General features: G+C 49.3%; 1 protein-coding gene across 1 annotated transcript; it reads right to left on the minus strand.

The window, feature by feature from the left end:
* Positions 1-21: 21 nt before the first annotated feature.
* BPHL (biphenyl hydrolase like) lies at positions 22-27,937 on the minus strand (the record flags this gene model as incomplete). Its single annotated transcript, XM_079712701.1, has 7 exons — positions 22-273; positions 9,497-9,620; positions 12,836-12,967; positions 17,531-17,684; positions 19,001-19,163; positions 21,721-21,828; positions 27,828-27,937. 7 exons carry the CDS (start codon positions 27,935-27,937, stop codon positions 186-188), a joined length of 879 nt encoding a protein of 292 aa, XP_079568827.1. The 3' UTR covers positions 22-185.

Below are 27,937 nucleotides of genomic sequence, written 5' to 3' on the forward strand. Positions count from 1 at the left end.
CGAAAGCTAGAGGATGCTTATAGTATGTCATTATTGCTGTTGGATTAGGAGCAGTTTGTGGGGAGGCACGGGGAGCCTGGAAAGGCAGGTGAACTGGGGGGTGACCCGCAGGCGGGTTTCAGAGGCAGCACCAGGCTCAAGCCCCAGGCTCAGGATTCACAGGTCACACGTCCTCGGGGACACTGTCACTGTAGGAAGTCTTCCGCTAACGTGTTGAATTCATCTGCAAAACGTAAGTGCAGGTTGTGCTTGCCTTCTGGCATCAGATGCAACCTTAAAAAAAAAAAAAGATGATGATTAATGGCACATCACTTAAAAACCTGTTACCCTCCCTATTGTTTCATGAAAACCTCAAGTGAGAAACTGCCCTGGTTGGTTTTTTTTTTTCCATCACCTCTATTAGGAAGAAAGTGTAAGGTACATCTTATGAATGGTCCCAGAATAGAGACGTAACAGTGACAGAGCACACACACTGTGCTTGGAATTGAATCAGGTAAGAAATAGTTTGACTGCAAACCTGACTGAGAGTGGGAGATGTGATTGGTGGTTACCTAAGAAAAAAAAATCTTTTTAATAACATTGGTCTTGAGAGAGAGGTTGGAAAGATGATAAAAAGATGAAGTGTCCAGAATCCACTGGATTGGAGCTTCTTGGAGTATCTATGTAGTGGGAAAACCCAAATCAGAATTCACAGCCCCCGTAGTTCAAGGTTCCAGATCACCCCATCATTCTGGAGGATTGAGCAGGTCTGCGTACAAGCCACTAGACAAAGGGCAAGTAAATGTTCCTGAGGCTTGTGAGGGTAGCAGGAGCCTGCATCAGCCACCGCCCTTGGTTCTGCAGCCGTCAAGACACCTCACCATCCTCGGGAGGCTTCTTCCTTTCAACAGGGCTTTGGTCAAATGTGGCTGGTCTGCAGTTTCTTTAATAAAGGCAGACTTCTGAGTTACACATTTTATTTATTGGCTATAAAAGTGCAGACTAGGGCTTCCCTGGTGGCGCAGCGGTTGAGAGTCCGCCTGCCAATGCAGGGGACATGGGTTCGTGCCCTGGTCCGGGAGGATCCCACATGCCGTGGAGCGGCTAGGCCCGTGAGCCATGGCCGCTGAGCCTGCGCGTCCGGAGCCCGTGCTCCGCGACGGGAGAGGCTACAACAGTGAGAGGCCCGCATACCGCAAAAAAAAAAAAAAAAAAAAAAAAGTGCAGACTATAAGTTTTAAACAAATTGAAGGTTCTAGGATATAAGCACAAGTCTGACTTGCTCTCTCCACGATACAGTTAGACGTTAAAAGGACTACACTGGGGCAAAATGCCAGTTACCGCATTTCCTGCTTCTCTGTGCTTTCCACGGGGTGGGGAGCTGAGAGCTCTAGGGACCTCAGTGAACATTAGAGAGGACACATGGCAGGAGGGAGCTTGGAACAGAGCTGTCCCTGGGCGATGCTGGGCCTCCTGCAACCAACCACATGGGGGGTGGGGGGGGTGAGGGAGCCCAGACTATCAAGATCGCTGGCTTGAAAGGAGGATCTGTTGCTGGCATCTTTCTGAGGCCCTGGGGAAGGTTAGTAATGCCATTAACAATAACCAGGGCATTTCCAAGTCAACGTTAATGCTATTCAGAAAAGAAGTATTAGCTGCACCACCCCAGAGAAAGGACCACCTGCCCTCCAGAGGGACGGGGCTCACAGGGACAGTCACGGCCTCTGTTCTCGGGAGACAGAAAAGAACCAACTGCCTAGGATGCTGGCAGTCACGGAAGGGCATGTCTGGGATACCTTGCACCTTTCAACGTGGACCAAGCTGGACTCTGAAGCAGAGACCCACCCTGCCAAACCTGCAAGTCCTCCTGTGTGGGGAGCCAACCCACTCCTATCATTTGTTCAGACACCCAAGAAGGAAGGACAGACACCAGCTGCGATCCCATCTTTTAGCTTCAGTGCTGTGTGTTCTCCCAGTAGTCATCTCAGTCTCAGGAAATAAAAACTGGGCCCCTCGTTAAAAATATGGGAGCCCTGTTCTGAGGCATCTACATTCAGAACTGCACTGGACTAAGGATGGGTAGACAGAGGGACGGACAGACAGATGGACGAATGAGGGTATGAAAAAGACAGCTCTGCTCCTTGATAGCTGTTGGGGTCATTTCGGGGTCCTCAACACAGCTTTTCCTGAGGTCTGACACAGGGGTCACTATCCCTGACATGTGCTCCTCTTGGGGCAGCACTGCCCCGGACAGGTGTAAATATGGGGCTGCCAGGGCAGCGTGGCCACTGCTGCTGACCCAGACTCTCACCCAATTAACAAAGGATCAAATCACACGCTCATGGAGAGTGGTGTTCAAACAATCACACTTTCCAGGAAAATGAGTAGGAAATTCCCCACTGCCAGACACACGGCTCAGCTGGAGAGGATGGACCCCTCGGGGGTAGATGCTACATCCTACTTGCTGGGGCAGGTTCCTCACTGCATTTGGCACCTTTAGAAAAAGAAATGTGACTCTAGACCTTTAGAGGAATTAAATTCCCTCTAGTCTCCTTCCACCTCTCTTGGACAGTCCTTCGACGAAGCTCCCTACGTGCGAGTGGGCGAAGGAGAAACAGGCTAAAGGCACTGGCTATTATGGGGGCAAGACAACCCAGTCTGACCAGCCTAGGCTCTTTACCAGCAAGCAACAGCATCTCCCTGAACCGCAGCTGCTCACCTGGAAAGCGGGGACAGTAACAGTGTCCACCGCAGAGGGTTATTCTGAAGATGAAATTATCTCTGGGCGCACAGTAGACACTTAATACACGTGTGCTATTTGTCCATTATTCTGTTTTGTGCTTCACAATGTACGAAAGTCGTTATGAAGGTTCCAGTTATGTACAGTGTATCAACAAAATGCTCCAGCGTGGAGACAATTTATTTACGTTTGCTGGCGACCACAATCAACTGCAATTGGAAAATTCTTACCTTAAAGAGATTTTAGACCTAAATTTAAGGCCAGACACTATAAAACCCCTAGAAGAAAACATAGGCAGAACACTGTATGACATAAATCACATCAAGATCCTTTTTGACCCACCTCCTAGGGAAATGGAAATAAAAACAAAAATAAACAAATGGGACCTAATGAAACTTAAAAGCTTTTGCACAGCAAAGGAAACCATAAGCAAGACGAAAAGACAACCCTCAGAATGGGAGAAAATATTTGCAAACGAAGCAACTGACAAAGGATTAATCTCCAAAATATACAAGCAGCTCATGCAGCTCAATATCAAATAAACAAACAACCCAATCCAAAAATGGGCAGAAAACCTAAACAGACATTTCTCCAAAGAAGACTTACAGATTACCAACACATGAAAGGATGTTCCACATCACTGATCATTAGAGAAATGCAAATCAAGACTACAGTGAGGTATCACCTCACACCAGTCAGAATGGCCATCATCAAAAAATCTACAAACAATAAATGCCGGAGAGGGTGTAGAGAAAAGGGAACCCTCTTGCACTGTTGGTGGGAATGTAAATTGATACAGCCACTATGGAGAACAGTACGGAGGTTCCTTAAAAAGGTAAAAATAGAACTACCATATGACCCAGCAATCCCATTACTGGGCATACACCTTGAGAAAACCATAATTCAAAAAGAGTCATGTACCACAATGTTCATTGCAGCACTATTTACAATAGTCAGGACATGGAAGCAACCTAAGTGTCCATCGACAGATGAATGGATAAAGAAGATGTGGCACATATATACAATGGAATATTACTCAACAATAAAAAGAAATGAAATTGAGTTATTTGTAGTGAGGTGGATGGACCTAGAGTCTGTCATACCGAGTGAAGTAAGTCAGAAACAGAAAAACAAATACCGTATGCTAACGCACATATATGGAATCTAAAATAAAAATGGTTCTCATGAACCTAGGGGCAGGACGGGAATAAAGACGCAAACGTAGAGAATGAACTTGAGGACACAGCAGGGGGGAAGGAAAGCTGGGACGAGGTGAGAGTGGCATGGACATATATACACTACCAAACGTAAAATAGATAGCTAGTGGGAAGCAGCCGCATAGCACAGGGACATCAGCTCGGTGCTCTGTGACCACCTAGAGGGGTGGGATAGGGAGGGTGGGAGGGAGACGCAAGAGGGAGGGGATATGGGGACATATGTATATGTACAGCTGATTCACTGTTACACAGCAGAAACTAACACACCATTGTAAAGCAATTATGCTCCAATAACGGTGTTTAAATAAAAGATGTTAGAAAATGTCATGGGTGAGATGTGTCTGGAAAGGATGAGCCCCCCCTTCCCCTCACTGTGCGACAGCAGGACCCGGCTTTGTAAGGATGAGGCTGGTCCTGTTTGGAGTTAATCCTGGAACCTGGCCCTAAAGGGGGTCTCGAGCTGCCTGCAGTCAGAGAGGAGGAACTAGAAACAGCAGCTGAGGAGGGGGTGGGAAGGGTCATCCGGGCAGCTGAGGGGAAGCGGCCCCCTTCCTTCGGTGTCCGCCGGGCCCCCTCTCCACGGGACCGGAACGAACCTGCTGCCAGCACAAGACCTTTGTACTTCACGCCCGCAGGGGCACGCCACCCCCCTGCCCACCTTGGAGGTCTGGGGCCATCTTCCCACCGCTGGCCAGACTGGACAAGGCCAGGAAGCTGCAGAGCGAGGCCCCTCCTCCCTCCTGTGGTCAGACAGAGGCCAGCACCTGACCCACGACCTGGGGAGCCCAGGCACCCTTAGCGCTACCACCGCCAGGCCAAGACCTCTGAGGACAGCTCCTACCAGCTGCCCTCCACCAGGGTTGGGTTTATGTGTCAACTTGGCTGAGCCACAGGTGCCCAGACATTTGGTCAGACATGATTCTGGGTGTGTGTGTGAGGGTGTTTCGGGATGAGAGTCACATCTGCATCAGCAGACTGAGCACAGCAGACTGCCCTCCCCACGTGGGTGGGCCTCATCCAATCAGTTGACGGCCCGAATAGCACAAAAGGCTGACCCTCCCCTGAGCAAGAGGAACTCCTCCTGCCTGTCTTCGAACCGGGACACTGGCTTTTTCCTGCCTTCAGACTCAAACTGCAACATCAGCTCTTTCTGGTTCTCTGGTCTTCAGAGTCAGACTGAACCACACCATGAGCTCTCCTGGGCCTCCAGCTACTGACTGCAGATCTTGGACTTCTCAGCCTCTGTAGCTGCATGAGCCAACGCCTTACTCCTATAGTAAATCAATCCTCTCTCGCTATAGATATATTACATGTACACACATGTATATGATATATAAATACGTGTGTGTGCACACGTACAGCTGACCGAGGGCGATGCGCCTCTGACTGCTCATCAAGCTCTACCCTGCTGTCTCCTGGGCCCCAGACCACCTGCACCCACACCAGAATTCCATCCACGAAGGCAGCTACCGTGTGCCGAGTTCTTATTCATCTGAACGTGCACATACATCCCCGTTCATTCCTCAGAAAGTTATCTGAGATGACAGACATCACCATCCCCATGTGACACACAGGAAACAGAGGTACAGAAATGCGTCCACCTGCTTATGGGCACAATTCATCACCAGCCACCCCCCCCCACCGGGTCCATCTGAACCCCTGCTGTGCTGTTAGCCACCACGGCTGCGAATGCTGCTCAGGATCCCCAAACCCCGACTCTGGTCTCCAGGCGTGACTCCATTTCCCACCCCTCCCCTCTAGCTGATACAGAGTCCAAGGCCCCACCTCTCTGCACACGTGGACTCCAGCCCTCGTCCTCTCCTGCCAGGTCTGTTCTCTGGCCCCAGAACCTGCAGGTGGACTCCACAACACACTTTCTGGGCCTGAGTCACCACTCAGGGACCCGTGCCACCCGCAGATGTGGCCGTGCGATGCTCACATTCTTCCTTTCACTGTGTACCAAGTGCTTTGAGAGGCCGTACTAGACTGCGTCCGGGACAGAGGCTGGCCTACTTGCTGCTGCTAGTAAGGTGCCAGTAAGGCGCCGCGTGGCCTCAGAACGGTGGGTAAGTGGAGGAGCAGAAAGAGACAGCCAAGCTGTGCCCGGAGGCTGGGTGGCCCTGGCCAGGCAGGGAAGGGGCAAGGGGCTGGTCACATGTAGCCGGGTCTGAACCCAGACCCTGATCTCTACGGGGCCCCCAATTCCTGAGATCCGAGAACCTCCTCAGAAACATACTGTTGTGGTCTGAGCCGTGCCCCGCAATTCGCATGTTTAAGTCCTAACCCCAGTACTTCAGAGTGTGACCGTGCTTGGATATCAGGTCTTTAAAGAGGTATCATGTTAAAGTGAGGTCACACAGGTGGGCCCTAATCTAATCCGATGGGTGTCCTTATGAGGAGAGATCAGGACACAGACACCCACCCAGAGGGACGGCCGTGCGAGGACACAGGGAGAACGTGGCATCTGCACACCAAGGAGAGAGGCCTCAGGACAGACCAATCCCGCGCCACCTTGATCTCGGACGTCCAGCCTCCAGACTGCGAGGGCCTCAATGTCCGTAGTTCCAGCCGCCCAGCGTGTGGCCTTTGTCACAGCAGCCGGAGCTGACGACCACGCACGGCGAGCACCCCGTGTCTCCACTGCAGCGCGGTGGTCACACCCTCCATGAAGCCCCACCCTCTCCTGAGCCAGATCAGCCCCTCTGCTTCCAGGGGCCCGTCCACGCCAGCACCGAAGGGTCCGAAGGGTGCAGGCTCTGCTCAGCGCCAACTGTGACAGCAAGCTGGGCGGCCCCGAGGACCAGGTGTGCCCGGCAACCGGAGGCGCTCAAGCAGAGGCTGGCTAGCCAGGCAGGCGGCGGTGTCAGTGCTGTGCGATCTAGGAGAGAAGGCTGGCCAAGCGGGGGATGCCCGGTGTGGGCAGGGCCCGCTCCCCATCACCGCTGTAATCCCAGCGACCACTGTCTTACACTCTGTATCTGGGACTTCTGCAGAAGAGTCTGTTAGGAGGAAGGGCCCAACTGCCTAAAAACAAAATCTAAAATCACTGAACCTGAGTGACCTCTGAGGCCTCTGTCTCCAGGAGATGCTGTGATTGTTCTCCAGCAAAGAGAAAAGAGAGAGACAAATTGTCACACGCAGGAAGTGGGCCTGCTGAACACCCACCCTTCACTCGGCCCCCTTCTAGGAGAGAAAGGCATTTGTTTCACACCTGATTATCTATTTGTAGTACAGTCTTTGAGGCAACAGACTTGTGCCTTTAATTCTAAACGTACCTGGCAAGGAAATGAAACCCCAAGTTCGCTGGAAGCACCCTGCACTCGGAGTTGCTCCCCTGGGGTCAGAAGGCCTGTGCACAGAGTCGGAGGGGGACCTTGGTGCTCAAGGAATCAACCCTCTTTTTGTGGGTCCAGAATTAACCACTGTGTTTTAGGTTCATGCCCAACATAAAGGGCTCTTCTGGCAGAGGAAGGGAGCAAGTGTAACACTTTACTCTCAACTCATTTTTTCCAAAGAATCCTGCTCTAAGAAAATGACCTTCCATAAGAGAGTGTACTAAAACCATTAACATCTGAATGGCAAGGGAATATTTTTCTCCCATATTGATGTATTCTGTTGCTAGGAGATGGGTCTGGAACAGAATTCCTAAATTAAACTTTCTTGCAGACTTTTACTGAACATGGCTCTCTAAGGGAACACACTGCATTTATCATGAGCATCAGTGTGCAAAAACCTGTCATTTCCGAAGCTAGAAGACAATTAACCAGGTCAGCAAGTATATACTACAGGCATCTTACCATCATATTAAAATAAGAGTATGTTTATGAGAGGCAGCTGTGCTGTGGGGGGAAAGCACTATATTAGGAGGAAAAAACCCTAGAATTTGTCGTTTACCTGCCATGCAACCTTGGAAGATTACTTAACACGTCTCAGCCTTGATTTTCTCATCTGTAAAATGGGACAGAATTTTTTTCCATAAGGTTGTTGTGAAGTATGTAATCAGATATCATATGTGAAATGCCTTTTAAAATATAAAATGCTATTTGGACATAGGAATTAGACAGGTTTATGGTAATGCTATTTTACTGCAGAATAAGAAGCGTGTCTCCCACATTTAAAAATTCTCTGAGACATTTGTTAAAATCTATCATGGAATAAATAGTATGATTAGGAGGTAAAGGAACTGTTTCTACTTTCCCTGCTGGACTGTGGGAACTCTCAGCTCAGGGACCACTCCTGACCTGCCAGGCAGCGCTGGCCTGCAGTGGGCATCGGAATCGGCTCACGGAGGGGGTCTGGGCGGGGGGGAGGGAGGATGTTCTTAGGTCACTAACAAAGCCAATTTCCAAAGAATTCTATGCAATTCCAAAGATGTCCTGAGAGATGACAGCGTCTCTGGAATTCATAGACAGTCTCTGAAGGGATCAAGGCTCACTTGGGTGTTTATTTTCCAGTAGGTTTGCTTAAAACAAACAAACCCAGGCCACCACCTCCTGGTCACACCTCATTTTCTCCTTCAGGATGTGCATCACTGCATATCAAGGAAATTCTGAGCTGGCTCAACATGGAATTTTCATCTTGATATAAGCACCAGCAGAAGCTGGCTCCCGTGTCAGCCAAAGTATTTAAATTATAAATTTGTGTTCCATACAAAAACAAATGGGATTGAAGAACAGAATTTCTGCTGACATGTCTTATTAGGTTCTCTGGCGTCCCCAGGCTAGTTGGCAGAAACAGGGCTACACAGACAAGGAACGTGTCTCTGCCATTTAATCGAATGGGCCACCAACACAGCTGGCTTGGCAGACGCTGCTGTTTCGTGATTCTGAATAACAGGTTCTCCTCTGATGTGTACATATTTAAGGCTGGAATAACACGAGAAGTTTACAACATAATTTTAAGTGGGAAAAAAGCAGGAATCAGAGTTGAATATAGAACATGATTGTATCTATGTTAAAAAAAATACTAGAAAGTAGTACACAAAAATGCTATTAATGGAGGTATTTAAATGGATGGTAAGCAACAGGCGATTTACTTTCTTCTTTTTTTTTTTTGCGGTATGTGGGCCTCTCACTGTTGCGGCCTCTCCCCATTGCGGAGCACAGGCTCCGGACGCGCAGGCTCAGCGGCCATGGCTCACGGGCCCAGCCGCTCCGCGGCATGTGGGATCTTCCCAGACCGGGGCACGAACCCGCGTCCCCTGCATCGGCAGGCGGACTCTCAACCACTGCGCCACCAGGGAAGCCCTGCTTTCTTCTTTTGATTTTACAAACTTTCTTTACTGGGTGAGTAGTGCTTTTATAACGAAAGTTCCCAAATGATAGGTGACTGTTTAGGTTGATGTGCTGCAGCCCTCAGAGCTCCTGCCCTCGGATTCCAGGGCTCCTTGGCCCCCTGTTCCCTAAATACAGCAGGACTCTTGGTTCACACGGGAAAAAACCCCTCCTCTCGGGCAGGATGCACCTGAAAAACCCAACCCTCATGCTTCTTCTCTTCCTACAGCTTCTCCCATTTACCTCCCAAGCCCCCAGGGCAGAGTGCTGGCTCCCGCCGGACTCACCGTGACCCCTTCACGTGTTTGTGTATGAAGTCGGCATGGAAGCTCGGGACCAGAGGATCCTTCTCACCGTGCACGATTAGGGTGGGGCACTGAACCAGGGGCAGCAGGTGCCGACAGATGTTACCTGAAAGACACGGAGACTCTGCTTTCCCACGGCCCTCCTCGGGGTGGGGAGGAGCAGAGCGCAGACAAGCGCCCCCCCGACCCCCGGCCCCCCCACCTTAGCATCCGTCTCTACGAGACTGGCCTGGATCAGTCGGGGTCTGAGTGCCTTCCAGCTCTAACATTCTTTGGGTTTCCTTTTCTGTTTCTCTCCCGGCTTTTTTCTTTTAAGCTCTACTAGTGAACAAGCACTCTTGCCTGATTTAAATTCATAATTCATGGAAAACAGTAGTTAAAACAAACAAAAACCCTACGAGTCTTTATACTACGTGGGGCAGTTCGCTGTTTGCCAAACGACGGTGGACACTTGGTACCTGCAAAGTTCCTCCCTTGAAATAGTGTCTTCAGTGGGGCCCTCTGGCCCTCAAGCCTGTGTCCCTCATGGTGAAGCTACAACTGCAGCTGTGCAGAAGCTGCTGTCCATCCCTCCCGCCCCGACACCCCTGAGAGAGGCCCTCACCCTCATGTGTGACAGCATTTCTAAGGCTCACATGGCACAAGTCAGGCTCCACTTCCTGTCCTGCCATTTCCTGCTGGGGAAAACTTGGGGGTGCCCGAACTCCATGAGTTTTTTGGCCTCCCTCGGTTGATCAGGGACAAGCATACATCCCCGGGGTGGCTGTACCACTAAGAGGAGGCGCCCTGCTCCCAGCAGGCACCCCAGAGCTAGCCCCGTCCTCCCCAGCTGCCCTGAGAAAGCCGGGGTCCCCGGGTGCTGTCCAGGCAGCGGCTCCTCCCTCCTCTCAGATGGGGGTCACTGCCTGCTGGCCCTGGGGGGGCCACACCCGCCATTGAGCAGCCCCGCGGCGATTAACGCCAGTGTTCCCGAGCCCACCCCGCGTGTCGGGAGCCGTCCCAGTGACTCAGCACCCGTGAGCCACAGGAGGTGCAGGCTTTAACTCATACAGTAGGTACAACTGCTCGTAAATCAAGTATTTTTACGATAGTAGTGGTAGCTTTTTATTAAGCACTCACCCTGTAGTTGCTATCAAAGCCGAGTGTAGGTAACCTCACATGATATAACCTCACATATAATAATAATACACATTAAACCTCACATGTATAACCTCACGTACAGTATATAATCTCACATATATAATCTCACATAAAATATATATATGAAGCCTCACATATATAACCTCACATAGAATATACATATAAAACCTCACGTATGGGCCTCCCTGGTGGCGCAGTGGTTGAGAGTCCGCCTGCCGATGCAGGGGATACGGGTTCGTGCCCCGGTCTGGGAGGATCCCATATGCCGCGGAGCGGCTGGGCCCGTGAGCCATGGCCGCTGAGCCTGTGCATCCGGAGCCTGTGCTCCGCAACGGGAGAGGCCACAACAGTGAGAGGCCCACATACCGCAAAAAATAAAAATAAATAAATAAAATAAAACCTCACGTATGTAACCTCACATAGTATACAAAACCTCACATACTTTATATACACGTGTGTATGTATGAAAACACCTCCCCTCACGTATATAATCCTCACAGCAGCTTCCTGGGGTAGTTCCCAGTATCTCCAGTTCACAGACCCAGAACTGCTGCTCAGAGAGGCTAAGGGATCTGCCTGAACCCACTCAAACAGCAGCCATGTGGCAAAGCCAGAATCCACCCCGGGGCCTGACTCCAAATCTGGCGATTAATCCCTAAGCTGAACTGAGCAGCCATAACCTTGAGTACAAGAAAAGGGCTCCTGTCAAAGGAATCAGTACTGAAGGGAGATAAGAAGTTTGTTAACGGCCTTGCTGTAAGGCGATTCATACATTTCCAGATTCTCTGTATCATGACGCTTTCTCCCTCACTTTCTCTCTTTAATACACTGCATTTTTTAGAGTTTTAGGGTTACAGCAGGACTGAGCGGGAGGCAGAGAGCTCCCACGTACCCCTAACCCCACACAGGCACAACCTCCTCCATCGCCGATAACCTGTCAGACACTTCTTACAACAGATGAACCTGCACTGACGCACCATCACCACCCTGAGTCTGGGGTATTCCATGGGCACACACTCTTGGTGGACACATTTGGTGGGTCTGGACAAATGCATAATGACGTGGATGCAATGATGATATTATACAGAGCATTTTCACTGTCCTAAAATTCCTCTGTGTGGCTACTCTAAGATGTGTACAGTGGGATCTCGTTGTTGTCTGGCCCATCTTTTATTCGGGTTGTTTTCTTATTGTTCAGTTTTAAGAGTTTTTTGTATATTTGGATACAAGTCCTTTAGCAAATATTTTCTCCCAGTCTGTAGTTGTCTTTTCATTCTCCTGAAATACATTTCAAGGACCTGTTTCTATGGGTGGATACTGCATTTGAACAGGATATACTTGCTGTTTTGAACTTAAACCAAAAAAGTAACATTTCCAAATGTTCTTCTCATTATGAAAGTTTTTAAAGATGACTCATTCTGGAAATGATTACTGAATAGACCAAACTGGTACCTGAATCACAACAATTTTGTAACTGAATGTGCTTCAAGATTAGATCTTACCTAGTCTCGATTCTTTTAGCAATTAGAAAAGTGAGAGACTACAAATGTAAATAGCTATAAAAAATAGACTTTAATTCAGAATTTCTCTTCAGGATGTCAATTCTTCCTGTTATTGGAAACCATGTTAACTTTTCAGATAAAGACAGGAAGACATCTGTCATGGCTAAAGTGACACAACTTAGCTTGGAACTTGGGAAAGGACTGAATACTTTCTTCCTCATACTAATTCTTCTGGGGCTGAAGGTCATGACAGAGAATCCCTCATTTTCTGTCGTAGTAACAGAGGATGTAGTGGGGTGACACCTCTAAATGTGAAAAAGAGAAAATCTGGTGTCTGTTTTCTAATTACCCATCCTGGAATTAGAAAGTGAAGAGTATCTGAGGCTTCCGGAGAATGATTTTGCCATCATACACACAAAGGATTCGAAGGAAAAAGAACAGTCTGCTATGAGACACTCAACAATGCGACCCTTTGTACACATGGTCTGTCTCTGGTGCAAGGCGGGTCTATCACACAAGAACTTGCATTGTACACGATCACCAGCGCCCTCTGTTCACACATGACTGTGGAAGGACAGTGGGCGAGCACGTTAATCCCCGAGGAATCCTCGAGCGTCTGGGGGACTCAAGCAGCCTCTCTAATGAGCAAAGGGACCGTTAAATAGCTCATGTAACCTACCATCTGGAAGATGCTTAAACTGTTTTATGCCATCCACCCACTTTTCACAGGTTCTGGCAAAGTAGTCGAACCCATAGAGGGCTTCCAGAGGCTTTCTTGTTCTCTCACTCCATTTAGACACGTCTCGGATACCTGAAAGACAGATATGTGGGCAAGAATGGGCTTAGTCTCAGACTAGAGTTCATCTGTAAATACCCCAAGTGCAGTGAACTCAGAGCCGCGGCACTGGCTGTCCTGCCAGCTGGGAGTGTTCCCCCAGTCTCCACGTGGCTCATGCTGGCTTCGCCCAGGTCGGCCAGGCCTTCCCTGACCCTGCCCTCCATCACCCTGCTCAGGGCTGGTCACTTTTAGTGGCTTCTGTGTCCGTGGTGAGTGCCAAGTGCTGGGTCCCCACCAAGATGTGAGCTCTGTGTGTGGGGTTTTGCTTTGTTTTGTCCCCCACTGTGGCCCTCAGGCACAAAAGAGGGACCAGTAGATTCTTACCAAGTGAATGAAATTAGATCTAAAATTAATGCTTTTTGTTAAAGGTATAAGATAAAAGCAGACATTCCCCTAATTAGGGTCATCTGAGTGAAAATGACATTATTTATAACAGGAGTTTTTTCTGAACTGCATTTATGTACGTTGAGCAATGCACACACATCATTCATTCTAATTTCTGCCCCTGAAGGCACATGGGTGTAACTACTAACTACAAACTATATTACAGATGACTCTCTGTTAGGAAAGGAAAGAGTGGCCAAAAGCCACCTTTAAAGTGAACTGCCGTCTGAGGCAGCCTGACCCGGATAGAGACAGTGCCTGCCTTTCTCTTGCTCACTCTTCTGAACCCGCAGACGGACGCCCACGGTTGAGTCCAGACGCTGAGGACGCTGAACTGCTCCGCACAAACCTGAGAAGACTCCAGATGGGGGCGGGGGCGGGGTTGGTGGGGAGATGCAGAGAAGAAGCCTGAAAATGAAGAGGTGGCAGGAGACCTGGGAAGAAGGAAGAGGAGAGAGGGCCTGGCACGACGGCATGAAGACGGCCCGTGAGAAACGCCCCGGAGACGGCTCTGCCCTTGGCCGTGCAGCAGGGCACACCCTCGGGAAGGCCCTCCTGCAGTGGAACAACTAACTCTTTCATAATATATAATTTTTGTTGCACTGCTGGAGTTTGCAGTAACTGATGGAAACTAGAGTGTGTGTGTGTGTGTGTGTGTGTGTGGTCTGTGTGTAAGAGAACCCTGAAAACAGAGCAAAGAGTGGTAAGACCACTCAAAGGCAGAGTTGCTTCGGGGGAAGGTGACTGTTGGCTGGGGGAGGGTGGACACGGCTGAACCTGAGATGGAAATGGCCCCAACCTGGTACCATCCGTAGTTCCCAAGAGCAGCAAACGGACATGCTCTCTGAAGGAAAGTGTTCTCAACTTATGCTCACTGTCTTTTTTGTTTGTTTTCAGATTAAGAGTAAGCACACATCCACTCCTCATCAAAGATCACGAGGCAATCAGAATCTTTGTAAAGATAACGAAACAACTAGAAAATTGGAAGAGAAAGCTTAAGAAATTATGCGGGGCCCTACACACAGAGACACGGAGATGAATAGAAACGGGGAGATGGAAATGCTCGGTCTACAAAGTTCAATCAGTCCCCAAAGGGGGAGGGGCAGGAGGGACGGAGGGGGAGGAGGGGGAGGAGGGGGAGGAGGGGGAGGAGGGCGAGAGGAAGGGGTTCACTGTCCGAGGGAATCAGCAGGTGACAATGTTTCTCAGAACTGATAAAAGAGTCCAGACAAAAGTTAAATGTAGCCCAAATAGGATAAACAAACAGAAATCCAACACGGGGTGGGAAAACAGCAGTGTACCAAAGAAAAAGAGAAAATCTGAAAAAGAGCCAGAGGTAAGACGTATCGCTCCAAAGGAAGGAAAGTCAGACCCACAACAGCAGGTAAGGAAGGCAGAAGACACCAGAATAGCAGAGAAGATACGTTTCCATTTCTATTTCTGTACTTAGCCAAACCATGTTTCAAGAGTGAGCGTGAAATAAACATTTTTAAGTAAAAGCTGACTTGACTATTACCGGACCTGCCCTCAAAGAACTTCTGAAGAACAATGTCAGGGAAAAGAGAGAGGGCCTTAGAAGGGACACGTGAGAGGGAAGGAAGAAAGGGGAGCAAAGAGCCGACAGACGTGTCAGCAAATGTAAGAGCAGCTCAATGTTGCAGGTCATTTATACCTCAACTAAAGACTCACCAAGGCAATGAGAAAATAAAACACTGTACCATTTCCTCACATTAAAATTAAATAGTCCTGTCCAGAAAGAAAGCAAGAAGACAAGTCACACACTGGTAACACAACTACTAACACACTGACTAACCAGCAAGGAGTTAGTAAGCAGGTTACTAAAAACCGAAAAACAAAGTAACACTGCAAACCAGTAACACTGTGCTCATATCAGAAGTGCTCTATGCTTGAGTTGGGTGGGGCCTCCTGGGTGCTGGTTCTGCTGTTACACTTCGTAACATACACCCGTGAAACATACTGTGTTATTTACATGTATCATATATTACACAATAAAAATTTTAAAACCAGTAAAAAGACATGAATAGGTAAAATGCAAAAGAAGAAACCCCAGTGGTACATAAACACATGAAAAGATTCTCAATTTCATTAGTAACAGGAAAATGCAAATTAAGACCCCCGATAAAATACCATCTTACACGCATTTGGCCAGAATTAAGAACTTGGATAGTTCAAGTTCCTCTTGAGGATCTAAGCTAAGGTGGTGGAAGTGTAAGCTTCTTTTGCTGGAAAATGATCTGCCACCTGAAAGTGGCACATCTGCAAGCACGGTGCAGCCACCCAAGCACGGGCGTCCTCCCCAGGGAGGTCTGCTCACACGCTGAGGACGCACCCAAGGATGCTCACGGCAACACTAGGAGGAAAGAGAGGGAGGATACAGTGCAACAGGCCGTGTGCCCGACAGAGCGCCACACGGCAACGCCACGAACGAACGTCGGAAACGGCGTTCTAAGAAAACTATGTGTAAAGAGTGAGTCACAGAAAATGCCATGTAGTACGAAGGCACCCTGTTTAGCTCAAAAACAAATAAAACTAAATTATGTGCCGTTTAGGGATATGAACGTATGTGACGACAGTGTCTTCAAAACAGCACACGATGGACAACTCAGGCTGGAAGCAGCGCGCGGGCCAGCAGTGACTGACCCTGTGCTCCTTGGTGGGTCCATTCACGTCGCAGGTGTTGCCTTATATGGGTCAAATATTATACAGTTAAACTAAAAATTCAGCTGTGAAATAATCAAAATAAAAATATTATCTATTATATGTTCGATATATTTAATTTATAGAGATGCTATACATATATGCATTATTTATATAAAATTAAATATAGAAAATATTTGTTTTATAAATATACATTGTTTTATAGTATATATCCTATTATATAAGATATATGTTAAAATACATATTTTAAAGTGTATTATCTTATAACACATTTAAGAAGGAGAAGTAAACGATGGGACGTCTGCCTCAGTGAGGAGACCTTCCCGAGGAGGGGTTTTGTTTTTTAGTTCTGTTAAAAAAACATGCTGACAAATTGGGGAAATGGAGGCTCAGGAGCAGTGGTGACACAGGAGGGAAGCCACAGGGGGGCCGGGGTGTCATCACCCACACACCTGCTGTCACCTCCTGAAGAGAAACAAGAGGGGCCGAAGGCTGGAGCCAGGCAAGTGGGGGAAGTCTAAGTCAGTTGCACTTTTCGCCCCAGGGACCCCCAGATCTCAGCGCGCCCTCCTCTCATCCTGCGAGCCCAGTGGTCTCAATTCGGGCAGCTTGCTGGGGGCTAAGTTGCCACAGCTGGAATGCCTGGTGGGTGAGGAGGCCACCAGTACAGGTCCTGGGTAGCAACCCCAGGCTGGAGGGGAGCACCCCTCTGGGTCCCCAGCAATCACAGCGCTGGTCCCCTCTACCAGAGCCTCAGCCTTACAGCAACAGGCAGTGGGCCACGTCTGCCCACGGGATGCACTCTGCCAGGCCCTGTTTCCCCGTCTCTAAAAATCCTCAGAAATAAGCTTGAAGGACAACCTTAAAAAGTGTGAACAGCACAACAATTCTTTATCAAAGTATGCGGGTTCACGTTGAATACAATGTTCCCTTCCACACTCACATACTTGAAATGAGCCTGTGAATAACACTTCATGTCTACCCCCTCCTTCCTTGAGGGTCACTATCACAGTAGGAAATGTAAATAAAAACTTTACTTATTAGCCTTTTCCTGACTCATAAAAAGTGTCACTTCTGGAAATAGGAAACTTTAAAATACAGACTAGTTAAATTGCATTACTCTCCTGAGAACTCACCACCTTCCCACATTACAGCCGAGGAAACGGATGAGACATGACTTGTCAACTCACATCAAAACAAGGCCTGACGCAGTGGTTGAGAGTCCACCTGCCGATGCAGGGGACGCCAGTTCGTGCCCCGGTCCAGGAAGATCCCACATGCCGCGGAGCGGCTGGGCCCGTGAGCCATGGCCGCTGAGCCTGCGCGTCCGGAGCCTGTGCTCCGCAGCGGGAGAGGCCACAGCAGTGAGAGGCCCGCGTACCGCAAAAAACAAACAAACAAACAAACAAACAAAAAACAAGGCCTGAGAAAGGTCAGGGGAGGGGAGGCTGCTCTCCAGGTGGAGGGACTTACCCTGATAAATCTCCTCGTCCTGGTCGGTCACATAGGCGTTGGCCCCCCAGATCACCATCTTGTTGATGTAGGACGGGTATCTTGCAGCTGCAATGAGGGCTGTTATCCCACCATCACTCCAGCCCAGCAAAGAGACCTTCTTAAACTTCAGCATCTGTGACAAATACCACGAAATGCACAGCACAGGTTATGGCTCCTTTGCTGTGGAGAGAGCTTGATGATCGTCACGTATCAGGATCAACACAGCTGTGGTGTGTGGAGTGTCAATTGGCCATTAAAGAAAAATCCTAGAGTCCACCATTTGATGACATAAATGTTTCTCTCAATTAGTTGTGGTGCAAATATGATGGTCATAAAAACCTAAGTACATAGTATTGTTTTGAATGATGAGGGGACTACATCTTCTGGTTGGATAAAGTCTCAAGGAACCAGAAACAGTGGAGATCAGCTGTACTTGGACGTGACAACGTGTGTGCGTCCATGCAGGTCTGAGCGAAGACTTTGAGGACAGGTATGCAGATCAGAGAGGGAAACGGGAGAGTCGCTGCATCTGGTAAAGCCACTGACTGCAGCTATGGGAAGAACTGGCTACAGGAAGGCCGGGAGAGAATGATGGTGGTTACACTGGTCTTCGGGTGACCAGCCAGGCTCCCAGAATGTGTCTGACAGGGAAGATGAGCATCTCAGAGATGCTGCTGAGAAGTAAAAACTGAATGATTGGGGAAATTTAAAGAAGTAACAAGTATCAGTCCAAGACATCTGCTGATGGGACTCTAAATTGCTGTGACTACTATGGATAATACTTTGGCACTATCTTGTAGAATGAATATCTGCATCTCCCGTCACTCAGCAAGTCACCTCCTAAATGTGCACGGAGCTCTCACACATGTGTACCAGGACAGGTCCAGGAAGTCCACGCCAGCACTGTCTGCAATAGCAAAACAGGAGCGCCACAACGTCCATGCACAACACAATGTTCACTGCACTTCTGTGTATAATTGCATGCGCACACGCACACACATACACACAAAAGGCAACTTAGAAATTATTTAGCTACCATCAGAAGAGAGGGGAATTAAGGCACAGTGTATCCATACAACAGAATACTAAGTGCCTATTATAAAACTGAAGTAAATTTGTATTTATTGGCATGGAAGTATCTTCTTGATCAACTGTTCAATGAACAGTAAGCTGGAAAATCATTAGGTATAATAGGATGCCATCAATACAGAATTGTGTGCTTATACATGTAATAAGATTGCCCAGAAAGGCAGAGCCTCAAAATCTTGGTAGCAGTACCTCTAAATAGATTGTTTGATATATCTGTTTTCCTCTTTATACCCATCTGAACCCTGAATTCTCTATAGGAGTCAAGTGGTATTACGCTTGAAGAAACAACAAACAAAAACAAAATAAATGAAGACAGGCCCAGCCACTCTCCTCCTCTGGGCTCTTGCCTAAGAGACCCACCTTCATCAAATCAACAGCGTCTTTTGCATCCCTTTCAAAAAATTCTACTGGGAAATCTCGATCTGGGGGTCTGGAATGTCCGTACCCTCGGGGATCCCAGGCAACCACTGTGAAGAGCTTCTTATTCAGGTTCTCAATCTGAGGTCCAAAATCAGTCTCTCCACTTCCTAAAAGTAGTCACTTGGTTAAACTCCAGTAAATGCTTTCATTGTTTCAAACACACTCCATCAGAAGCAGAAACAACTATAAACTTAAAGTAACTAGTTTCTACTCAAAGTTAGACCTCAGCTGTAACCAGCAAAGCAGCTTCCTTTCCTGCTGGAGTTCAGACCTACCCCCCATCTCCCCCTAGTGGCTACTCTGAGAAGGACAGAGGCCCTGATTTTTCATTTGGTCCTGTATTATTTCAGCACGTTTGATCTCTCTTCAGCTTAATCGTGCTTTTTATTAAAAAAAAAAAAAATTCATGAAACTGCATAGAAATAAACTTACTGATACAGCATGCTTCTGGGTTATTTTTTCTTTCTTTTTTTTAAAAAATGACTGTTAACAAATGAGAGAGACCTTAATAGTAGGTGTAGACACATTAATGAGATTTGATTCTAGTCATTCAAAGCAGAATTCTAAAATCCCAGATGTCTTTTACTAAGCTAATGTGAATAGCCCTGAAGGTTTTATTTTCTGGTTATAACTAGAAACCAGAAAATTAAACTAAAACACTGAAATGAGGGGGGAGGGAAGGGTGTGGAGGGAAGAAATCAAGTTAGTTTGTTTCATGACAACTGTATGAACCAGCGTATGTTAGCAAGTAGAGCCACGTTCTCAGGCCGGCGGCGGACCTGACCGGCAGCCCCCAGCCTGCCCACACGGTCACGGCCACCGTGTGCACAGGCAGGGTTGTCTTGTGTGGTCCACACAGTGTGGAAGGCCAGACTCCCAAGGAGCCCAGTCCAGGGGCAAGTCAGCATCTCATTTCTAAGCTCTGCTTGATTTCTGGGGACTCATAGCTCAGGTCACAAATGGATAGTAAACGTCTCGCTTAATAAACTGGCAATTGGGCTTCCCTGGTGGCGCAGTGGTTGAGAGTCCGCCTGCCAATGCAGGAGACATGGGTTCGTGCCCCGGTCTGGGAAGATCCCACATGCTGCGGAGCCGCTGGGCCCGTGAGCCATGGCCGCTGAGCCTGCGCGTCCGGAGCCTGTGCTCCACAACGGGAGAGGCCACAACAGTGAGAGGCCCACGTACCGCAAAAAATAAAAAAAATAAACTGGCAATTATTAGAAAATGTCTTCCAATGCTGTAGGATCATTTAATGTCACCAAGGATGATGATGTCACTCTTCCTGACAAGATATACCTTCCTCAACATCAGGTAAATCACCCAGAAAACCCAAGCTGAAAACATAACTGGATTTCCACCACATGTCTACTGCTCTGACATCTGAAGCTTCTCTCATGATCCCTGAACTGGAGGGTCTTCCAGGCACTATCTTGTAGAATGTGCTGAAAGAGGGGCAGGAGGTGAGAAGGTGGGAAAAGGCAACAGGGTAACTCAAGACCAATTTCAGAAACAATAATACCTGGCACACAGGAATACATTTGAAGACCAGTGCAAAGACCATTTGAATACTAAAACCTTAATGAAATTACTTTAAGGAATAGTTACCAATATATGATACCTGAGAAGGAAACGCATCAACACTGGTTGCCCGTGGGTAGGGGAACTGGGTGCTGGGGGATAGTAGTTTACGGGAGAAACTTGATGTTCGATTTTTGAATCAGGTTAATGCTTTACACAAGCAAAAACTAAATAGCCAAAAGCTTTTTATACGTGGATAATGACAGCAATACTGAAACAATGGCAAACTGTTCATTGCTTTAGCTCTACATCAGCCATTGGAGTAAATATGATCCTCCATTACAACAGCTCGAGGGACAAAGATACTAAATACTATCTGGACAGAGACGCCTCAATAGCTACAACAGTGCCACTACCAGCTGAGGCTACGTTGAGTGGAACCATCATGTGACTGAAAAATTTTAGCATTTTACTTTTAAGAGAAGGAAGCAAATCATAAGGAAATAAGTATATACGGGGTTTACTTAACTAAATTAAAAATAAAACAATACTAAAACCCTTAAAACCAAATTTGAGGTGCCCTGGAATCACTGGAAATTCCCCCCCCCCCGAACTTTCTACATCTAAACTACTCATCTATAAGAGGAGATCGCAATCCACCTGGCTTTACCACGCTCCGTTCACGCCAAACTAATTCTGACCTTCAAAAAGGCTCTAAGCCCAGTTTTGTTCTTAGCTCTGATCTTGGCTGAACATATAGTCAAGCACAACAGGGCAAAATCAGTCCAACTTTTAGCAGCAGAAGTCTCACATCCTGGAACCCCTCAATTCCAGGCAAACTGGGCTGCTGGTCACCCACTCATCTCCTTCCTTCACCCACACTGCTTTCCTTGACCTGTCATCCCCCTAAGTTGTAAGCAACTACACAGTGTTGGACCTGCGTGGGAAAAAACTGGGTATTTAAAGGAATAAAAACTGCATAAAGTAGAAAGGTATCTTTCTACACCACCTAAAATTGACTGTAGCAAGTATTACTTAAAGCATCTCAGCAAAGCACTAAAGTTAGTCATCAAGCCTGGGCATCTAGGATTGTGAACGCAGCACAGATGACACAGCATGCAGAGCATTCGGTAAAAACCTACAGACCCAGCATTCCCGGGAGCAGCAGGACCGCGTGCTCTCCACCTCCAGTCCGCAGGTAGTGCAGGTGGACGCCATTCACAGCCACTTTGGCGGAGGTCACAGAGGAGCTGGAAGAGAAAAGCCCCATCCCCAGAGGACAACTACTGAGCAGCACACATGTGAGGACAGAGCCACGCATTTACACACGAATCAGCTGCAGTGCCCTCCCCAGGTCCCTCGGATTATTCTGTTACGTGCTTCAGTTTTCCAGACCTAAACAGGGACCAGTTTGCTTCCTCCCCACCACACTGCAGATCTGGGCTGCATCTTCGTTTGAACATCGTACAGCACCAGCTCAGGGCTTATGCCACAGAGGCACCGAGAGGCCTGCTGAAGTCAACGGCCACACAGGCCACCCTACAGGCCCACGCTGGGGTGCCAAGGTGCAGGCTGACATGGGAGCCCCCGCCGTGGAATGCCAGGTGGGCACCGGCACAGACCCTGGAGCCACTCGTCTGGGCCTCAGCAGGTCCAGAGGAGGCACCCGGACCTTAGGCTGCATTGGTGGCGTTCCCAAGGATGAGGCTGGTCTCAGGGTCCAGAGGGAAGGCCCTGAGCCCGAGGCTGTCCTGTAGGCATCTGGCCTCTCCATTCTCCAGCCAGCCACATGAGGGCCCCCTGGTCAGGAATGCCCATCTGCACCAATGTGGCCAGACTGGTTTTAAGATGTTGAAATGTTTCTGCGTTGACTGTTAGATAGGCAGGTCCACATCAAAGCCCTCCCCACACCAGCCCTCCCTGGCCCAAGACCTCCCACGCTGCAGCATCTAACCGTGTGCCACCCCAGGGGCTCTGCCCTGGGCAGCGTCCTCAACTGCTCTCGTGGGAGCTCCAGGATGGCAACGTGAGGATGCACATCAACACGGCACATACAGGGTCCTGCATCAGGCCCTAGGAGCCTCCCATCAACTCCCCAGGTGGCTGGGGGACACGCAGAAGGGACGTGAAGGCGTGCCAGGGCAGATGCTGGAACAAATGTGCCGGATACAGGCACATCGAGTCTTAACACACAGCTTCTGGAAAAATATGACAGACCTGAGGGTAGTAAGGCCTGACGTAACTATCAACACGAGCTCGTCATCTACAGAAATATTCCGGGAGGAGCAATAACAGCAGCACCGAGCCGCAGTCGTGTCACACGGACCTGCTGTTACTTGTTCTTAACGGACAGCTCCAGAATCAAGATAAAGGCGAATAATGCTCCGCTGATAGAGTCATTTCAGGAAGCGATGGTTTACTGACACATTCGTCCGTCGGAGAGAGACAGTCGTCTGCACAGCCTCAGGGAGGGGGGAAGCGGTCAGACGCCTGTGTTCAGCACAGGAAACGAGGCAGCTCCCCAGACAGACACAGACGCCCAGCGCTCGCTCAGCTCAGCCGAGGGCGACTGCGCACCTCTATCACTCCTCGTGCCCTCAAGGTTCTCGAGGGGCCCCCTTCCCAGCAGTGAGAAGGACATGCTTGGAGAGGCATCTTGCACAGTGAAGACGTCATGTATAATGAGCACCCTCCCATCTCTCTCGAGGTCCGAGCCACTGGGTTTCACAACCAGGGGCTGCTGGCTCTCAGGCCTGCACCCCTCCAGGGCCGGGAGCTGCCCAGGGCCTGGCTCACGCGGGCTTCCCCTTCGTGGCCAGCCCGAGGTCTCTCCAGCCAAAAGCCTCGGACTTCCCTCTGTGCTCTGCCATACCGGTGTTTGGGTTCCCCGTTGCAAATTTCTTGTCTTCTAATTATCCCCATCCCACATTCTTCTGGCTGCCTAAGAAGACAGAGATAAAACCTGGCAGTCTAGAATCGGGCGTGATGGGAGCTCAATGGCAGGGAAGGGTTACTAGGGCGGAGGACTTTGAAGGTGGCTTCAGAGAGATGGAGAGATTCTATCAGGCTTGGGTGGAGGTACCTGGAGCAGACTGAAAAAGCAGCATCTGAGATGAACTTCCAAGATGGGTACAACTCTGAAGAAAGAATGTGGTGGGGAGGGTGCTTGTAGAAGAAGAAATGGCATGACCAAAGTCCCAGGGGTTGGGGACACACGTGGGGACCAGGCAAGCTCAGCCTGACAAGAGCATGGGGGCAGAGAGGGAGCAAAGGTTGGGGCCAAGTGGTGAAGGGGTTTGCAGTCAGGGGGCAGGAAATGTGCCTGGCGTTTTGTCACCAACACCCTGTCTGTCGTCATCCCTGAGGGACCTGCCATTATCCACCAGCCTACCCCTGGGGTTACTGGAGGCTCCCAAAACCTTGCATCCATCCCCAGGTTGGGGAAACAGGATAGAGAACTGTTCATGTACAAAAGCAAATCAATTTCAAACATAAGAAAAAAGTTTTATTTTAAAAAATAATAGTTATTGAATGATCTTGCACATAAATATACTTGAAAGGAGTGTTGCATTTTCCCTCCAGCCTATCAAAGGGCTCTCAGATGACAGTCAGGCCTCCGATAACATTGTTAAAAGAACGCTGAGACAAAAGCAGGCTGCAGAGGCCAGGTCTTGGAATGGGCCTGACATGTGCTCATCACTTTGAACCCCATTCAAGACACCAAATTTTCCAAACTCTCAGGTAGGAAAAAGGATAGATAGAAAATTTAAAGAAAAATGAACCACTTTCTCTTGGGCTGTCAATTTCTCCCTCCCATTAATCACTTCTCTAACCCAGGTGTTCTTAAGCAGGTGTGTTCATTACAATCACCTGTGGAGTTAAAAATACACCTGCCCGGGGCTTCCCTGGTGGCGCAGTGGTTGAGAGTCTGCCTGCCAATGCAGGGGACGCAGGTTCGTGCCCCGGTCCAGGAAGATCCCACGTGCCGAGGAGCGGCTGGGCCCGTGAGCCATGGCCGCTGGGCCTGCATGTCCGGAGCCTGTGCTCCGCAGTGGGAGAGGCCACAACAGTGAGAGGCCCGCGTGCCCCAAAAAAGCCAAAAAAAACAAAACACCTGCCTGGGACAATCCTGGGAGACCCACTCAGTAATTCTGGGGTAGAGCCGTGGCATGTGCTTCCTAAAACACCGAAACTCTGCCGTATTATTCACTCGTTCACGTATATCCTGAACCCCTACTTTGGGCTGGGTGCTCCATGTTGCCTGGGAGTTGGCAGGGAAGACAACTCAATCTGCAACCAGCAGTACTACGCACTTTGCCAAGTATGAGGACAGGAGACACTGGAGTGCTCGCAGCAGACAACACGTTCACCACACCTTCAGCAACACCTACACAGCTACACGCTCGGCCCCTTTTTATGAGAGCGTTTCCTGCCCCCTATACCAGTGGGACTCAAACTTAGATTTGAATCATCTGGCAAACCTTCAAATCTCCAGATGCCCAAGCTGCATTAAATCAAAATCTCTGGGCTGGGACCCAGGCATTTGTATTTTTTAAATTCTCCAGGAGACTCCAATAGACAACCGAGGTTGAGAAAGATTGTATTGAGTTAATTTCTTAGAGGAGAGAAAAATCCTGTCTCCTTTTTTAAAAACAGCCTGCAGGGGCTTCCCTGGTGGTGCAGTGGTTGAGAGTCCGCCTGCCGATGCGGGGGGTGCAGGTTCATGCCCCGGTCCGGGAAGATCCCACATGCCACGGAGCGGCTGGGCCCGTGAGCCATGGCCGCTGAGCCTGCGCGTCTGGAGCCTGTGCTCCGCAGCGGGAGAGGCCACAGCAGTGAGAGGCCCGCGTACCGCAAAAAAAAAAACCAGCCTGCAGGAAGGCCTGCTCGGCCAAAGAGCCCAGATCCCGCCTCACTTTTGTCCTCGAATCCCTCCTTCTGGGAGGCCGGACAAGCAAGTTTGTGGAAGGGAAGGGGGTCAGGAGCAACACAACAGCAAGTACTTCCTGATGAGGGGGCTGAGCTGCCCCCGGCAAAGAGGGAGAGATTCCTGTGGGAGCAGGCAAGAATGTAACCATTTGGGGCAAAGAACTAAACTAGAAAACACATACAGTTTAATTATTAAACTAGATAATGTCCTCTGATAAGAGCTTACTTATCTCATTCATTTTGCTATGTGATGCACATTAGACTCAACCTAATTTTACCGCTGAGGAATACAGCTTAGGTAACTGGCCCCAGTCACTCTGCTGGTAACTTGCAAAGCCAAAATGAGCACCTGAATGTCGACACCTGGAATGTCACACTTTGCTTAGAAATAAAAATGGGGGCCACTTAATAAGTCCTCCATATTCTCTGTTCAGCTATTTCTTTTGTACATTTTTTCCAAAGTAACCATTAGCTACAATAAAGCATTAGCAACGCCCAGGGCTTGGATTAACATGAATTTTGAGGACTCATTTTTACATCTTTTATACACTGTATTATTATTTAGATATTCATATTTGTATCATTATTAATTGTAACTACTAATTACTTAATTCCTATTATGTCCCAGGCCTTTTACACTCATTGTCTCAAACCCTCAGAACAATTCTGCAAGGCACGAGGCTTAGAGAGGGTAAATAACTTGCTCCTGTTGATGTTTTTTCTGTAACCTCACGGCTGAACAGAGTCCCCAGCGGGCTCGGCACCGGGGCCACATTCACCCTGACTGCTGGACACAAGGTGAGGGCAGGCGCCAGGGGAAGGCGGGTCTCTGATGCTCAGACAGAGCATCCCGAGGTTGAACTGGAAAACATCTCTCTTCAGGCAGGCTGTTAGGTTCTGTAAAGTTATAAATATTGTAAATGCACGTAACACACAATTTCAGGTGGAAAAGGCTTTCCTGACCAGGCCCTGGGATAAACCACTTTGCAGATTATGAAATACAAAGAGTCAGAGTTCCAAACAGCAGACTTACAGAGAAGGTTTTGGAATGCAACACAGTTGTAGGTTAGGCACCCGCTGTTCTGAAGCAAAGGTCTTACAGGAGTGCTTTTACCTACTTAACACGGGACTGCCTTCTTGTTTCCGGATTAACCAATACCACTGCTTGTTTTTCCCTTTACAGGTCATATCAATTTGCAACTGCATTTATAAAACGGCAGTTGAAAATCCAGAGAAACCTGTTTTTCAGAGATATTTTAGGAGGAATGATTTGCACTGCTAAGTGGATGGGGCCTTCTTGCAACCATTTAATAACCTACTGTAACCGATATTGGTGCCATCACAGGAACCCCATTTCAATCCTTTTCTGCAAATGGGACACTGGATAAATGGGCATTTTTCAACGTTGACTTACAGAGCTGCAGGCGTTGACATATTTTTCCATCTGTATGAAAACAGTTCTGAAAATCGTAAAGCTGGTCAGATCTTTCCTTTCTCCTTCCAAATGAGAAGCTTCCCAACAGGTGAAGTTCTGAAGGCCAGATACCTTCCTAGTCATGGGTGGAACTGACCCAGCACCAGCCATGTATGTGTGTGTGTTTGTGTGTGTGCGCGCGCGTGCGTCTGTGCGTCTGTGTGTGTGTGCGTGCGCGTGTGTAAGCAGGTACGCAGGAAAGAAAGTAAAGCAAGCTTCACGCCGCTCCAACCGCATGTCCTGCGTACACTCCCTCGAGACCGACGGCACCCACTTTTAAGACTGTGGGTCAGAGACGGATCTACTTTTCTCGCTGCTGCTGTGTTTCAAAGCCTGTGCGGGAGGGCATGTCACAAGAGAGAAAGGCGGATTCCTGGGCGTCTCCACAACCTGCGCCCTCAGCACCTCGGGAAGCCATCTCCCCGCTTCCCAAGGTGATTCTTCTGCACATTAAAGCTCGAGGCGGGCAAGCGGGACGAAGGAGGCCCAGGGCCTTGGGGCCCGCGACTCCGAGAGCTGATGGGGCGCAGGCACTGCCAGGCTGGCCTGACAGGAGCGCGCGCGAGCACTGCCCGCAGGCGTGAAGGGCTGCGCGGAACGCGGGCCCGGAGCGAGGGTCTCCCACCGCCGGACCCTCGCCGCTCCCGGCGCCGTACCTCGGCCCAGCGCACCACCCCGCCGCCCGCGCTCCCTCGGCCGCGCCCGAGTCATGGGTTAAAGGGCAAGGGGCCGGCGAGGCCATGACCACGCGTGTCCCCAGCCCGGCCCCTGGCCAGCGGCTCCCCTCACGCCGCCCCGAGCGCGCGGACAACGACGCGGGGGCTCCCGAAGGGGAGCGGCCATTACCTGAACGCAGCCACGGGCTCGGCCTGGGGAACGTGGATCCCGGGCTTCAGCGTGGAGAGGAAAAGCCGCAGCCGCCGCGCGCCCCAGAGGGCCTGCGCCGCCGCCGCCAT

Source organism: Hyperoodon ampullatus (genome assembly GCF_949752795.1).
Source record: "Hyperoodon ampullatus genome assembly, chromosome: 10".
Classification (NCBI taxonomy): Eukaryota; Metazoa; Chordata; class Mammalia; order Artiodactyla; family Ziphiidae; genus Hyperoodon; species Hyperoodon ampullatus.